The 17069-nt window shown below is 38.6% G+C and overlaps 2 protein-coding genes across 2 annotated transcripts in view; one reads left to right on the top strand and one right to left on the bottom strand.

The window, feature by feature from the left end:
- BDP1 (B double prime 1, subunit of RNA polymerase III transcription initiation factor IIIB) overlaps positions 1-9422 on the bottom strand; it is an 89553-nt gene extending 80131 nt beyond the window's left edge. The window contains 5 exon segments of the mRNA XM_044916889.1: positions 1088-1216; positions 3413-3472; positions 4363-4472; positions 5902-6178; positions 9010-9422. Coding sequence (XP_044772824.1) covers positions 1088-1216; positions 3413-3472; positions 4363-4472; positions 5902-6178; positions 9010-9221 — 788 coding nt within the window. The 5' untranslated portion in view covers positions 9222-9422.
- Positions 9423-13147: 3725 nt separating this feature from the next.
- SERF1A (small EDRK-rich factor 1A) lies at positions 13148-16853 on the top strand. Its single transcript, XM_021700361.2, has 3 exons — positions 13148-13286; positions 14068-14176; positions 16435-16853. Exons 1-3 carry the CDS (start codon positions 13280-13282, stop codon positions 16505-16507), a joined length of 189 nt encoding a protein of 62 aa, XP_021556036.1. The 5' UTR covers positions 13148-13279; the 3' UTR covers positions 16508-16853.
- Positions 16854-17069: the final 216 nt, after the last annotated feature.

Genomic DNA, 17069 nt, shown 5'->3' with positions numbered 1-17069 from the left:
AAATGATATCTGAATAGTTATATTTTGAAATTTACCATGGCAGAATCATATCAAAAGTATAACATATGAGGTATGCATATTTTCTAAGAATCTGCTAATTTTCATTTAAAATGTGATTGCCAAGGAATAAAAATAAATGCTAACATTTTTCCAAAATCTTTAACAGCAATATAAAATTTACACATTATCTTTGGGCCACCAAAAAATTATTTGTTTTATTAACTTATGAATGTCTCCTATATTTAATATATATTTTATCATGCTAGACCCAGCAGAAAATATTGAGAAATATAAGTATTTGATATTTATGTTCTATGTTCCTATACACAAAGCAGTTCAATACTTTTAACTATTTAATGACCAGTAAAATCATCATCACAATATAAAACACCCAAAAACAACTACTAATAGTATTGCATTAATGTTTAATTATCACAGAATTTTATATGCTATAAAAAGATTTTTTAACTAACTAAACTGTCGGAAGACTTTCTATCCCCCTTTTTTTTTACTTACTACCTATGAATTTATCTTCTTTTTAAAAAAACATACTTTGGACAAACAACAAATTCCGCAATGCCAAATTTGAAAAATTTAATGTTATAACTGAGAAATTAAACTACAAGGTGAATTAAACCTTGTCATAACAGAAATCACAGAATATTAAACCTATGATTCATTGCATTTTCATTACTTATTACCAAACAACAAAACATGATATTAGTTAATAATATGAAAACCTGAATTTTGACTTCAAGATTGAATCAATTTTTGAAATCCATCATCAGTAGAGGCCAGCATATGATTAGTTCAGTAGCTCATCCCAATTACCAGTAAAGTCAGTAAACAATGGTGGTAAGTTAATGGATGATAGATCAGAAGTACCAATCTTTTCATACAAAACATAGCATAAAAATTCCTAAAAATTATAAATTAATCTAACTCACTTTTCCATTTACAATACCCATTAGAAAAATACAAATATCAGTTTCTAAGTGACAATGACTGATGTAGAAACTCTCTCTCTCATTAAACAAAGCACATTTGTTCTGAGGTTTGAAAACCACAGTCTTTTTTTTTAACTTACCTTTCTTCATCCAAAATAATGGAACCATCTTCTGCCACTTTTACTCGAGGAACCAGCAATGGCCCGTCATCTACCTCTTCTTCTAGTTCTTCATTATCTGCCGTATCAGGAGTACTCTTACCTTCTTGCCTACTAAATGTAAAGATAGGTTAATTCATATATCCTTGCAAAGAAGTATTTTCTGGGGGCGCCTGGGTGGCTCAGTCGTTAAGCGTCTGCCTTCGGCTCAGGTCATGATTTCAGGTCCTGGGATCGAGCCCCGCATCGGGCTCCCTGCTCCGCGGGAAGCCTGCTTCTCCCTCTCCCACTCCCCCTGCTTGTGTTCCCTCTCTCACTGTGTCTCTCTCTCTGTCAAATAAATAAATAAAATCTTTAAAAAAAAAAAAAGTATTTTCTGAATACTACGAACTTGTGAAGTAAGTTACTTCAAATCCTACTTTCTATTTATTTCCAACTTTCCCTATAACCTAATTGAAAATATTACATGTTAAGGACAGGGCTATAAGAATTTCTCTGATTTTATCCGGTAGCACTTAGTAAAAAGCTTTCACTCACTTTTGAAAATAGAGGAACAAAGTCTCATCTTTTCTGTCTCAACAGAGTATCAGATAAACCAAACTGATACTCATCTTTTCTGCCTCAACAGTATCAGATAAACCAAATAGATAATGGGTAATTAACAACAACAAAAAAACCCTTATAGTTATAAAGCATTAGTTTCCAGACCATTTTATTAGCCCTTCATAACAATCCTTGGGCATTAGTATTTTCCCTTTTCTCTTAAGATTTTTAAAATTTAGGGGTGCCTGGGTGGCTCAGTCATTAAGCGTCTGCCTTCGGCTCAGGTCATGATCCCAGGGTCCTGGGATCGAGCCCCGCATCGGGCTCCCTGCTCGGCTGGAAGCCTGCTTCTCTCTCTCCCACTCCCTCTGCTTGTGTTCCCTCGTTCGCTGTGTCTCTCTCTGTCAAATAAATAAAATCTTTAAAAAAAAAAAAAAAGATTTTTAAAATTTATTTATTTGAGAGAGAGAGAGAGAGCATGAGAGGAGGGGAGGGAGAGGGAGAAGCAGGCTCCCCACTGAGCAGGGAGCCCAATGCAGGGCTTGATCCCAGGATCCCAGGACCATGACCTGAGCTAAAGGCAGATGCTTAACCAACTAAGCCACCAGGTGCGCCAAGCGTTACTATTTTCAAACCCATTTGAGGTCTGCAGTAGATAAATAATCTTTGCTCTAGATTACACAACAGTAAAGGCAGACCAAGAAGCTAAATACAGTTTTCCAGATAGTAACTCTGAATCCCATATACCTTCCATTCAACTACATGGTCTCCTTAAGGTTTTACAGAAGCAAACATAATCTGTAAAAATACAACCTATTACTAAAGTCTGAGAATTCTGCTTTAAAACAATATAAATTCTAAGCAGAATAGCAATCATTACTTAATAACCTTTGAAGTAGGGGCGCCTGGGTGGCTCAGTTGGTTAAGCGACTGCCTTCGGCTCAGGTCATGATCCTGGAGTCCCGGGATCGAGTCCCACATCAGGCTCCCTGCTCAGCAGGGAGTCTGCTTCTCCCTCTGACCCTCCTCCCTCTCATGCTCTCTGTCTCTCATTCTCTCTCTCGCAAATAAATAAAAAATTTAAAAAAAATAAATAAATAACCTTTGACGTAACAACCAGAAAATCCCAATGTTTCTGGCAATTTTCCATAATCCCCTCCATCTTGAATTACAAAACTACAATAACTTCCCAGGAAGCCTCTTGGAGACATTTCCTACTAGTAAGTGACCATTACAGTGCAGTGTAGAAGGCAACAAGAAACTTGTACAAAAAAAAGACTCTCTAGTGGCATCAAAACTATAAAAAGAAAGGAAAGGAAAAAGAAAAATATATACATGCTTGTTTAGAGAGACACAGAATGGAACTAGAATGATACGTTAAAAAATCAGTAACATTTGTTGCCTCCACAGAGGAACAAGATGACAGAAAAACAGATTTGGAACACTTTTCTCAGTATACTTTTGTTCCGTGTGGTTTTTATACCATTGTATTATATTATTATTCTAAAACAAAACAAAATCCTTTTTAATTCTAAAAGCTTTAACCGAAATCATACCACTGGCCATTTCCATATATAATACACAAACAGTGTGAACCTTTCATTTTGATTTAAATCAGGCATTAACTTTTATTCTTGTTATTCTATTTAAACATTCCTATCACATGTAACTTGACTGTAACAAAAAACATTATTTGATTTCATTTTTTAAAAACTCTACCCACCAAAGAATTTATTTAAAGAAAACAGTAAGATAAATGCTTACTCTCTTGTCTGGACTGGCGTCAATGATTTTTCAGTTTTCTTTTCTTGCTCCAGTGAAGAACTAACAAATAAATAACATTTGTTTTTAAATATGTAAAAAGATTTAATATTTAATATAAAAAATACTTTTAAGTAATTTACACATGTCTCTTCTATCCATCAGCAAGAAAGAAATTATTTTAACTTGCTTTTTTTTTTAAATGATACACCATAACATCATTATTAATGACAGTGTGTGGTCCAAGAGTCAATTTCTCAGTCAAAAATTTTGTCATCAAGTATAAATAATTTGCTATGCCGTAAGTACAGAATGTTTTTACTCTCTAATTCCTTAGTGAAGGGAGACTCTCAGTCCTGAGGCCTAAAGCAACCTACACGTGGCTTTTCTCTATGTCAAATAACACAAAACCTAGGTTTTTGGCCCTTCCTTCAATAGGCCAACCTGAAAAAGGCTATACTGAAAACATGCCACTATTCCTACATCCACCTGCTAAACCATAAAGAACATAACACTGAAATTTATTATAAACCGTCTGCTTCTCCAGGCTAACTTTGATTAAAGAAGCTTTGTTCTTGGAGGATTTGTTAATCAAATGCCACTACATTTAATTAGGAGGTAGGGCAAAGAAATTAGACCATTCCTTTAGAATCAGGTTATAGTGTACATGAAAGAGAATCTGTAATACGGATTAGAGAAAAATTGTTTAGTTGGTTTTACAACAACTTAGTAAGAAAAGAAACTTATTTTTTAATTTCAGAGGTAAAGGATACCATCCCAAGAGAGCAGTTACGTGAAATACCACTAAATTTTGTTAAAAAATTCTCTCTAAAAGAACATCGTATGTGCTATAAATTTTTTCAACATGCTTTTGGAAAACAGTGAACCTCTACTCTAAAAGTGATACTTAAATCACTACATACTCAAAGAAAGGAAAAGTAAAGTTTACTTACGTCATTGGATTGTTATCTGGCAGGTAATATATGAAATCTCTCATAGTCATTTTTGAACGATCTGGTGGCTTCTGACTTTCATTTATGGCATATTTGTTTTTCCATTGCTTCTAGACACACAAACACACACAAAGATCCACTTTTATTTTACAAATACAGAAGAATTTCACATGTACTATACTCCAAGGTACAGCTCACTGTTGCATTCATTCCAAGTGATTTAATATTATTCCTACCACAATTATTCCTAATTTAAGGAAAAATTTTCTAAAGTGAATATTAAAAAGTTGTAGCACAACAAGGAACCTTAAAAACTGAAGTGTCTAGGACTGGACAAAAGCTCAATGTATAAACCTTACAAATGTCTTCTAACGAAAAGAGTTTACTAAGAATTTATAAACATACAGCTTTTGTTTACCCTGTAGTGATCTGGATTTGTGAATTTTGTAAAATTCTTGAAGCAAATGTTTAATTTTTTAATTCCACAGAATAAATTTACCTAAGCAGATTCAATAAACATAGAACATTCTGAAAGACTTCAATTTTAGAGGATATAGATTCAAATCCCACTGATGTCTGACACAAAGCAAGTAACCTCTATGAGCCTATTTCTGTCTGTGTAAAATAGTGATATCTACTTCACAAATGTGATAGAATTAAATAACAAATATAAAGCACCATGCTAAGTGCCTTAAAAGGGCATTCTGTAATTAAAAATAAGAGCTGACATGTATTTGCCAGACACTAGTCTAAATGTGTTTTACATGTATAAACTCATCCAATCTTTACAACCCTCCAGTGAGATACATACTATCATCAGTCTTATTTTGCAGATGAGGACACAGAAAAATTAAATTGTGCAAGTTCACATAGTAAGGGATTACTCCCAAGGTTCAAATCTTAAGTATCTAACTGCAGATTTACATGCTTCACTATTGGTACAGTGCCCTCTTGGAAAAATAATCAAACTTCAAGATTAAAAAGAAGATGGACAAAAAAAAAAAAAAAGATGGACTCTACTATACACATACGAGCATATTTTTCCCATTTATAATTTCCATATTGTCAACTTAGAAAATATTATCAATTCATTTTGCTCAAGTATACTTGTCTTAATTCAAATAAATATAACTCATGTCACTTGGACATCATGAAAAATCAGATTGAAGGCTTATTTTATAAATATGCTTTGTATACATTTCTATGTATGTATATGTACAGAACTTCTACTTGTGGCCTTCACCAAAAACAATGAAAAATATAGAGGAATATATAAAAATTAACATAGTGGGGAAAAAAAGCTTATTAAGTCCATTGGGCTTATTAATCACTTAACAAAAAGGATATTCACTGATCAATTACAGACCTACCTGTACCCCTGAAACAAATAATACACTATATGGTAATAATAAAAACAAAAAGGATATTGATTATGCTCCATTAAATGCTATAGATATTTTTACTCCAAATGATGCCTTATTAACATAAAAACAGAATTCTAGCAGAGACCAGTCAAAATGTGATTTTTGTCTCCCTTACCTTCTCTTTTCTTAATTCTTCTTTTAACATTTCTCTTAGTTTCTGGGCTTTATATAATCGGTATCTGTCTGAACATGGCTGTTTCTCTTTTGTTGAAACAGGGTTTGGTTGTGGAACTTCTTGATTAACTGTAGATAAGGGATGAGATTCTGAAGGAACATTGACACCAGGCTTAACCAGAGTAGGAGTACTTGATATTCTCTTTCTTCTCTGTGAAACAGTAGAGGAAGATTTACTGGATTCTTCAACATAATTCTCACTGTCAGTCTTTTCATCACTGTTGAAATTTTAAAAAAAGAAAAAAAAGGGGGCACCATGGATCTTTCATATTCTAGTTTCAAAAAACTAACGTGGTGAAAATCTAGAACAGTAGAATCTCATTATTAAAAAAAGTCAATGACTTGAAATATACATCAATCACGACAGAGATAAATAAAAATTTTATTTAGTAAATGTTTTTAACAGATATATAAGTTCTAAAAAAAGGCTGTTGTTTTTTTTTTAACTTCCCTTACGGCAATAGAACATATTATTTCATGCTCATGCTAACTCTTTTAAGAAAACAAAAGGCCAAGTTCGAAATTAAAGCTTAATTACCCTATTTTGAACTACTGCCAATTGTTTTTCTTTATAATCTATACTGACATCCCACTGAACTGATCTAAATTACTGAAATTTTACTCTATCAACCTGAGATCAGTCAAACCAAACATACAAAACTTCAAACTTCTAAAATATCTCTACTGCAGTATTTGAGAATATACATTTAGCTACATTAATCAAACCAAATATTGTCTGAGGCAGAAATCATTTATCTTTTGTTGGTAACTAGTTACACAGCTACCAAACTCCTCACTCAAAAAAAGTACTCAGTCACTCCAAATTACATATTAGGTATAGCTCAGATTGGATACACATATTTCAGGAATGGCCTGAAAGCAAATTAAGTCAAGAAGACAGAGGGTATAAGAATTAAAAGGACTCAGGGCACCTGGGTGGCTCAGTCGGTTAAGGGTCTGCCTTGGTCTCAGGTCATGATCCCAGAGTCCTGGGATGGAGTCCTGCATCAGGCTCCCTGCTCAGCAGGGAGCCTGCTTCTCCCTCTGCTTGCTGCTCTCCCTACTTGTGCACGCTCTCTCTCTCTCTGACAAATAAAAAATAAAATCTTAAAAAAATAATAAAAATTTTTTTAAAAAAGTGGAAAACGCCTAGACCTATAGAATAACCTTTCCAAGAAATCTCCATTTTTTTTTGAAGTTTATTTATTTTTTTTAGTAATCTCTGCACTCAGTGTAGGGCCCAAACAACCCCAAGATCAAGACTCGCGTGCTCTTCGGACTAAGTCAGCCAGGCACCCAAAGAAATCTCCAATTTAAATTCTTATCTCAGCCTTTATAACATGATACATGCACCATGTGCATTTCACCCAATTATGCTGAAACCATAAGGACAAAACATACATCCTATGTTTTACAACTGCAAAAACCCACAAAAAAGAAAAACAGAAGGTAAAAAAAACAAATATACTCCCTAAATGCCAACTCTAAGAAACTAAATATCCTCAACCTCAAATGTCTCAAGACTACAGAACCTGAGTAATTTATTAAATTATCAAACAGCACGTACTTATATGTAGTTAACAGGATCTGGGCAAACTTTATTAATAGTGACTGATATTTGTATTTCTTTTTTTAGGAGAAATTTTGAAAAAGTATTCATATAAGAAACTTGGAGATTACTAAGCATCACTAAGCTAGCAAAATAACACCCTATACCCAGCACCAGTATAGGCCAACAAAGTTTGGCCAAAAAGAAAGGGATAAAATTTTCACCTTCCTGTCAGAGCATACAGAGAATTTATACCATCTCATTGTCATTTAATAGGGTCGGGTTTAATTGCTTTCCTCACGTTCATATTACAGAAACAGAGGTTATTAGTAGCCCAACTTGTCTTAACTTAATTACTTTAATTAGTACCATCGCATTTATTTTTTTTTTAAGATTTTATTTATTTATCTGAGAGAGAGAGAATGAGAAAGAGCACATGAGAGGGGGGAGGGTCAGAGGGAGAAGCAGACTCCCTGCTCCATGCGGGACTCGATCCCGGGACTCCAGGATCATGACCTGAGCCAAAGGCAGTCGCCTAACCAACTGAGCCACCCAGACGCCCCCATCGCATTTATTTTAATGATAAATAACTTTTGTAGGCAACTATTCTGTCATGTCCTATGCAAGATAGTTTATGTCAGTTTTTTCTAAACTCCACAATAACTCTCCAAAGCGTGTAATATTATCTCCATTTTACAGTAAGTAAGTTCTGCCTGGCCAAGTCTAATAAACTGTTAAATTAAGAAAGAAGTCCTGGGGGCGCCTGGCTGCCTCAGTTGGTTGGGCGACTGCCTTCGGCTCAGGTCATGATCCTGGAGTCCCGGGATCGAGTCCTGAATCAGGCTCGCTGCTCGGCAGGGAGTCTGCTTCTCCCTCTGACCCTCCTCCCTCTCATGCTCTCTGTCTCTCTCAAATAAATATATAAAATCTTTAAAAAAAAAAAAAAAGAAAGAAAGAAGTCCTGAATCCAAATGTGGTACTGGCACATGCTTTTCCCTTCACAAAACATGGCCACTATAAAGGGGCATGCCATCAAATCAAAGCAAGTAACCACATCTCCCTTCCACTGACTCGAATCAGCAGAACCAAAGTAACATTGGTCTTTTAAGAATAAATGAATGTTTTAAAAATTTTAAAAACTATTTAACCTCCTCAAAGTACTCCGGAAGAATAAAAATTACGGTAAAGAATTCTAAGCTAATGAACATTACCACGTGTGGATACTTTTCACTTCAAAACTGTTACATGTGGATTCTTCCCACCACCTCTTGAAGACACGGTCCCCACCCCGAGAATCTACAAACCTTAACAAAATCCCCATTTGCCACACCTTGTGGACAGAGCGACAAACTGCAGTTGAGAGTAGGTTCATAGGGCCTCAACTCTAAGGCTTAATGCAGGCGACGGAGGATTCTTATGGTAAATTCATCTGGTCAGCTTCCAAGTGACAGGACCAGAGAGGCAGGGCAGATGAAAATGCTCCCCTCTGCATGCACTGACCTGCTCCTGGGAGCCTTTTCTTGGGGCTCGGATGCCCCGCAGTCCACCGAGGGCACATCTGTAGACTCCGCTGGCTTCGGGGAAGAGGCCGCTGCAGGATCCTGGGGCCTCGGAGCCTCTTGTCCACGTTGGGGGTTGGGAGCGGTAGAACCCCTGGCGCCTACACCAGGCCTGACATTCGGCTTCACGCTAAGGCGTGCCCTGCGGAACATGGCGGAGCCAGGGGGCCCGGGGATGCGGCCCCACGGCCGCTCTCAGCCCCGAGCCCCGGCCGCTGCCCGGAGAAGGGGTTAAGAACTACGCCCTTTCCACACAGCCACGCCACCAGGCCAGCGGACAGCTACCGCAGTTTCTCACCCCCGCCACCTCCTCCTTCCTCCCGCCGCCGCCTCTTCTTCATGACCCTGCTACACTAATAACTAAGTTCCCCCAGTATCTTGCTTCCCCGCCCTCATAGGGAGGGCGCCGGAACTGATTACGCCATCAGCCAGCGCCGCGGAAGAACGTAAGACGCACATCTCCCGGAGCCATGGTAACTGTCAAACTATAGAGTTACTCGTGAACCGGAAATTGGGATGCACGGTGACCCGCTCTCCCCGCAGTAGGAATCCCTAGGAGTTACTGAAAGGAGGGGAAGGAAGTAGTCAAGTCCCTCAGCCCAAATCTTTAGGAGACTATTAAAATCATGGGGTACCTGACTGGCTCAATCAGAAAAGTGTGGGACTCTCGATCTTGGGGTCGTGAGTTTGAGCCCCACATTGCGGATAGAGATTACTAAAAAATAATAATAGAAAACTTTAAAAAAAAGGTCTTGTATAGTAGTGCCCGTTCACCAGCACATCCCCAGAACTTAGAAATTCTAAATTGAGTAGAACATAAATTACAAATTCAGGTGTGAAGAAACTGGTAAATTACTTCCTAGAATGGGAGCTAGGTTTCTGGAACATATCATGGGAGGAAGACCATTCACTGTAAACCTTTGTGCACTTTTTAATATACCTGTTCAAAAATTATTATAGTTAAAATTATATAGTTATAGTAAGTTAGTATTCCTAGTCTGCTTCAGGAGATAGCAATAGAGCAATAAACAAGGTGTTCTGGGTTGGGGAGAAAAAGATACAACAAAAGAACAATGTAAGAATTTATTAAATGATACGAAACAAATTTAAAGGGTTCTATGACAGGGGCACCTGGGTGGCTCAGTTGGTTAAGCATCTGCCTTCCCTGAGGGTCATGAGCTCAGGATCCTAGGATCCAGCCCCGCATCCAGCTCCCCGCTCAGCTGGGAGCCTGCCACTCCCCCCACTTGTGCTGTCTCTCTCTGTCAAATAAATAAATAAAATCTTTAAAAATAAATAAATAAATAAATAAATGGTACTATGACAGAGATTAATGGAAGGCTGGGTTACTTTAGGTAGGAAGTACTTTAGGCTTCTATAATGTCAGGAAAAATGGCCATAGGTGAGGCTGGCCCCACACAGTATGGGCCAGTTTTTGAACCTGCAATATAAATTCCCTGACTCATTGCAACAGAGAGGCCCGACTTCCTTCTTGGAAGGACAAGATTTTACAAGAACATCCTGCTTGCTACATTAATAACAAAATGTCAAATGAATTAAATCCTTTATTAATTAATCCTTGCTATGTCATCAAGAAGGAGTAAGTAAGGCAAGTGTTTTTGAGAGTAAGATAACAAGGATACAAGCACAGAAGAGAGAAGAAATTCCTCTCAGACTGGAAAGAAATTGGAGGTCTGTGGATTCTGTGGGCTCCCTCCAATACCCTGGGGGAGGGACCAGGACATCAGATACACCTAGAGAAGCTCAAGAATTTGACAAAGAAACCCCTACTAAAGATGTCTCAGGAATCTTGGAGCCGCTACCAGGACCACAGGGCTTTGCACAATATATTCTGGTACAACGACACATTGCCTTTCCCCAAATGTTCTGTTCCACCTAAGAATCTAGGGCATTCCCACAATTCTGTACATAAGGCAGTCAATAATGACAAAGATTTAATTTCTCACTAGTATAAACATGGGAACAAAGATTTAATTTTGTTATTAAATATAAAGTCAGGCGCACCTGGGTGGCACAGTTGGTTAAGCGTCTGACTCTTGATTTTGGCTCTGGTCATGATCTCCAGGTCCTGAGATCGAGCCCCGGGTGGGGGCTCTGCGCTCGGCTTAGAGTCTTACTTGTCCCTTTCCCTCTGCTCCTTCCTCCGCGAGCTCGCTCTCTACCCACCCCTCTTTCTTTCAAATAAATAAATAAATAAAATCTTTAAAAATAAATAAATATAAAGTCCTAAGATATTTGTTACACAACCAAGTTTGTGGAGTAAATTCATAATGGCATCACAGTAATTTCAAAAGTCTTCAGTTTTCTCTGGCAGACACGCCCAACATTTCTTGTGTATATCATATGTATCCCTACAACTCACAAAGTATATTTGCAGCCGCAAAGAAAAAGCTCAATTAGACTGTAAATTAAGACCACACACAGAAACAACAATGCTACCACTTACCTTCCAATCCCAAACTGCTTCCTTCCCTCCTTTATGAGCCAGGCCAGAAAGTCAATCTTTTCCCCCTGCTCGTTACTCCAGAAGTTGCTTAAGTGGAATTAGACATAAGCACTATTGAAGAGAGGTGGGGCTTAAGGAGAGTGACAAGCACACAAGGCTCTCTGAGGTTAAAAGAATGACAATAATAGGTAACTTATTGAGGTCTACCATATACTGGGCACTTAGTACTTCACATACACTAATTCAGTTAATTAAGGAGGTACATTTACCTTCCCATTTTACTGGTAAGGAAGCTTTACTGCAATGAAGTAACATGCCCAAGTTCACATATCTACTCATTGGTAGAGCTGGGCTTTCAACCAATACATTCCATTTCCAGAGTTCTAAGTCTTCACCACTTTCTCCTACCTTCTCTAAAATAGGTAATTCTTAGGAGTTAAAATAAACATTATTGAAGCTTGGTCATATATACTTGAGAGTGCATTGTAGTATTTTCTATACTTTTGTATATGTTTGACATTTTCCAAAATAAAAGTCTTCTAGAAACAGGGCGATTGGGGGGGGCACCTGGGAGGCTCAGTGGGTTAAGCAGCAGACTCTTGGTTTGGGCTCAGGTCATGATCTCAAGGTCCTGGGTTGGAGCCCCGGCAACTGGCTTCCCGCTCAGAGGGGAGTCTACTTCTCTCCTTCTCCCTCTCCCTCCTCTTGTGCTCTCTCCCTCTCTCTAACTAAATCTTTTTTTAAAAATAGGGCAATTTTACGGTGTACAGACTAACTCCACACATTTATCAATTTGTAATAATTAACGGGATAGATGAAGAATATAAGTATTAACCAAATTAACCAATAGGCATCTTTCCACGTCTGTTTCTAGCAATGGCAAACGCACGACGGCTTTTACCCAGGTTCCAAGGTTGTCCTGGGCTATTATGAATGTGTGATAAAACTGCATCCCCTGCCATTCCCTTCACATCACACAACCCAAGCACAGAGCCATTAACCTAAAACTCCTAAACTACTGTCGACCATGACAGAGGCACTGCGATCAAACGGGAAATGAAGACACTTACGAGTCTGTCTTAAATTTGATCTCATTTCTACAAGTCCCTACCTGTTAGGTCAGTCGCTCCTGGTCTGAGTCTCAATCTCCTCTTCGTAAAATGAGAACAATGAAGCCTACGTTACAGGCTTGGTGCAGGAATGAAAGAAAATATGTAAAGAGCCAAACTGACTTCTGCAGTTAACCCTCAATCTGTTTTGTCCCCTTCCTCCTCTTCCCGCTTCTGCAAGGGATGAATAAAAGTTAACGTTCTTTGTTGAAAAATGAGATACAGTAGCATTTATTGTTTTTGTCGTTACCAAAAAATGGAGGTTGGCCAGGCCCCAGTACTGTGGGTACACAGTGGGTAAAATCCACAGACGCAGGACCTGCTGTGTAGACTCGACCGTACTTCTGTGGCCGAATGACCCCAGATAGCAGATTAATCTCCCAACCTGCGGGCCGGGGACCCTTGGCGGGGGCAGCCCCGCCTACCTGGCAGCGCACGCGCAGTCGCTCGCCCGGCTCGCGGGAGGCAGCGGTCCGGCCTCGGTGGGCGGGGCCATGAAGGAGGGGAGGTGTTGCCCCGCAGAGGGCCCGCGCGGGCTCAGCCTTTAAGGGCCACCAGTGGGGACGGCCGCTGAGCGTGCTAGGAGGCCGTTGCTTTCCCCAGGGGCTCTCTTCCAGGCTCGGTCCGGTGTCGGCATGGCCCGTGAGTGTGCGGACGGGTGGGGAACGCGGCGGGGAGCGTCCGCTGAGGGAGGCTAGCTCCGAAGCGCAGCTGGACCGGAGGCGGGGGCTGGCTGGTGTATCCCTTTCTGTCTGGCGGCGCGGGGACCCTGTTCTCAGTCCGCAAAGGGAGAGGGACGGTTAGCTTCGGGTCCGCCTGAGAAATCGGGCTAGTACCTGCCGGTCAGGTGCGAGTTTACACGGTAAAGAACACCTCTCCGGAGATGAGGTGTGTGAGGACGGCGGTCCCGGGAGGCGTCCTGTTCTGAAAGGGGTTTCTAGCTGGTACTTAAGGTCCTAAGGCCTGATGAGGACTGGAAGCTCCGACTGAGTCTCCTCCCTAGTCCTTTTGTTTGGCCCTTACAGGTAATGTTTCTCGAATAGCCGCATTTGTTCGCCTAACAGTCGAATTGTGATGGGCCAACTTGTGGAGCTGTGTTCCCTGTGTATCTACCCTTTCCATTCACGCTTTTCAAAAGCTAGACCTTAATTTTGAATACTGACCCGTATAGACTGAGGAGTGGAATGCCTGTTGTAAGAGACCTGGTATTTACAGCCAGTGAACACATTCATTGGTATCATAATATTCTTAAGTGTTTACCTCTAAGCTTCCTCCTCGTCAGATACGGGAACAGCGTTCAGTGTAATTACTCTGCTGGAGTATCTGTTAAAAAGCTAACTTCAGATGCATTTAAATAAGAGCGTTTTTACGGAATTCGTAATTACTTTTGAGATGGGGAAAGAGCATGACTTTGACTTTGTAGGAGGAAATCAGCGAGAACTTGCCCGCCAGAAAAACATGAAGAAATCCCAGGAAATTAGCAAGGGAAAAAGAAAAGAGGATAGCTTGACCACCTCTCAGAGAAAGCAGAGGTAAGTGATACTAATGGAATTTTTAAGTCACTGAAGTTTTTGTTTTGGAGAATGGAGAGAATGTTTTAAATGTTTTAAATCCTTGGTAGAACTTAGACTGCATATAGGGGTAACAGTTGAGCATTTGTTGCGTGCACACTAAAACTATATAAGGTAGTAATTATCCCAATACATGAATGAAAAATTTCCAGCTCTCAAGCCATAGTCTTGAAGAGACACTCAGGCTTCACTCACCACAACCATAAAAATTTCATTTAGCAAAATATTTGAATGCCTTCCACATGGCAGGCACTGTTAGGTACTAGAGATACAGCATTTTCAAGGCAGACATCCTACCCAAACTAGTCAAGATAACAGGTGACTCAATTACAGGGATTAAGGTTCTGAAGGAGACACAAAAAAGTGTATGTAGCTATATTGACTTCTGAAGATCCTTTGTGTTGGAGAAAATGCAGGTGCACAGTCTTGATGTATGATTATATGTGAAAAATAATACAGAAATGCTACAGAAATATTTGGAGAGTGCAGCTTAAATTTTTTAAAAAGCATTCATATTTATAACAAGCTTAATTTTCTAAAAACAAATTTTGTATATGTACACTTTGGAGGTCAGGTGGAGAATTGACTACACATACTTCAGCGGGGCTTCTCTGCGATTCTCAAGCCTGCACATTAGAACCACCTGGGAAACCCTAACGGCTACTCAAGCCTGTACCTTAAATCCAGTCTTGATTTAATTGGTCTGGGGCTGGGCATAACCAGTGCTCTAGGTAAATTTTATTGTGCCCAAGTTAAACCTGCCTTTAAAAAGGTCCCCAGGTGATTCCAATGTGCCACTAGAGTTAATAATCATTTGGGGGCACCTGGCTAGCTCAACAGTGAAGAATGTGACTCTTGAGTCATGACTTCAAGGCCCACATTGGGTTAATTATCACTTCATGCTTTCTTTCTATGATTTTAAAGTGATAAGGTTTTCCCTAAACTTCTGTTTACCCACATTGGAGTAAAAGTGAACATGGTACAAATCAGTGACCCTGAAGTTTTTAGTGGGAAACCCTAGTCTAGCTTGGCTCAGTAATAGTCCCTGTTAAATGAATATCCACTTGTTAGAAAGCTCTGTGCTTACTCCATACGTATTATCTCTCTTCATTACCCTGAAAAGTGGTATTAGCCTCAATGTATAGAATAGGAAACTGAGGCTCTGAACTTCAGTAACATTACTAAGGGTACAGCGAGCACAACAGAGCTCAGCTTCAAACAGAAAAGTAACTATCACTATTCTTTTCCATGATACTTCATTTCTTGTAGCTGTCTTGTTTTTCCTTCATCCTTATTCCTCATCTTTGCTATTGGCTTTACGGAAATGTCTACTGTCATGGACAGAGCTACTCACCCTGAAGTAAAATCTCACAGTAAATCTATGTGATAACAGGAAAGAGCCTGAACTTTGAAATTAGACAAACTTGGGTTTTATGTGATTTAAGGCAAATTATTTAGCTCTAAACTTTTAATTTTTTTTAATTTGAATCATGGGGATAATAACAGTTTCTATGGGACTTAATCCAGAGTCAACAAATTGGCACATAGTAGGTATTGATTACAAAGCCATTTAATGTATTTTTTTTTTTTTAAATAAGGATTTCCTGGACCATCTAGCCCAGGTAGTCTGGTTATAGTTGAGTTAATATGATATATGGAGGTTCAGCCGAAGACACAAAGGGTTAAGGAAGTGCCTGAATATCCTGCTGTTTTTTAGTGTAATCCATTTTTAATCACTAGCTATCGCGCTTTCAGGCTTGTAAGAAACTTAATTGCTTCATAACATCTATGTCCTAATGCTAGGTACCATTTTGGATATCTAGAAGACTTCTTAAATGCTCCTTCTTTCAGAGAAAAATAGAATATATTAACTTTGTTGACAACCAAGAGTAATTGCCATTATTTCTGTATATAGCTGCCTAATATCGGATAGATATATTCATAGCTATTCCACAAAACAACCCTAGTAACTACTTTCCTGATTTCGAAAGGTCCTTATTTGCCCAATAACAATAGAGATGGTTTTCAAAATAAGATGTGACTTCAAAGCCCTTCCATACTTTGTTTTCCCATTCTGTTGCCATGAAAACAGAAAGAAGTGAATCTTTATATATTTTAGATTGTTTCCTAATATGCTTCATGGGTTATGTATACAAAACAAGTAAGAACATAAAATCGGTTTTTCTGTAACAACTTACAGCCCTTTTCCCCCATTATAGGGACTCTGAGATAATGCAACAAAAGCAGAAGGCAGCTAATGAGAAGAAGTCTATGCAGACGAGAGAAAAATGATGACTATTTGGAAAAACCTGGGTGTTATTGCCAACTAGGTGTATCATAAGCTCTAAGGTCAAAAATTTTGTGGAGCAGTCATATGTTATACCCTTATAAAACTATTTTAAACTTTACCTTTCAGCCTGACTTAGTGTAATGTTTCAGAACCATTCTTCAAAGAATAAAACCATAACCAGTCATGTGATATATTGGTGAACGTTATTTTTTTTTTATCAGCGGTGAGCATTTATATAATTTGCTAGAGCGGTAACGTGATGAGATCATAGAATCTCCTATAAATCTAGAATCTTTATCATAAACTTTGTCAAAGTAGATCTTATTTAAAGTCAACTTGATTGTATAATAGAATTTATGGTACATTTATCTAATGTTGCTTTGTAATTAACTGGTTTGCTTGAAGAATTTACAAGAGATAGTACAGACCCACCTGGAATAGCAACTAAATGAATACAAACTAAATGAAGAGTAACTTACTGAGAAAATTCTCGGAGTTTTGCTTACAGCTTTAAAATTGTTTGGAGTAAGTGCCTTTCTTTTAATAGACTATATTCTTTAGAAC

Source organism: Neomonachus schauinslandi, chromosome 7, assembly GCF_002201575.2.
Source record: "Neomonachus schauinslandi chromosome 7, ASM220157v2, whole genome shotgun sequence".
Taxonomy (NCBI): Eukaryota; Metazoa; Chordata; class Mammalia; order Carnivora; family Phocidae; genus Neomonachus; species Neomonachus schauinslandi.
Note: the sequence above shows the minus strand (reverse complement) of the source record. Positions and strands in the feature narration are given on the sequence as shown.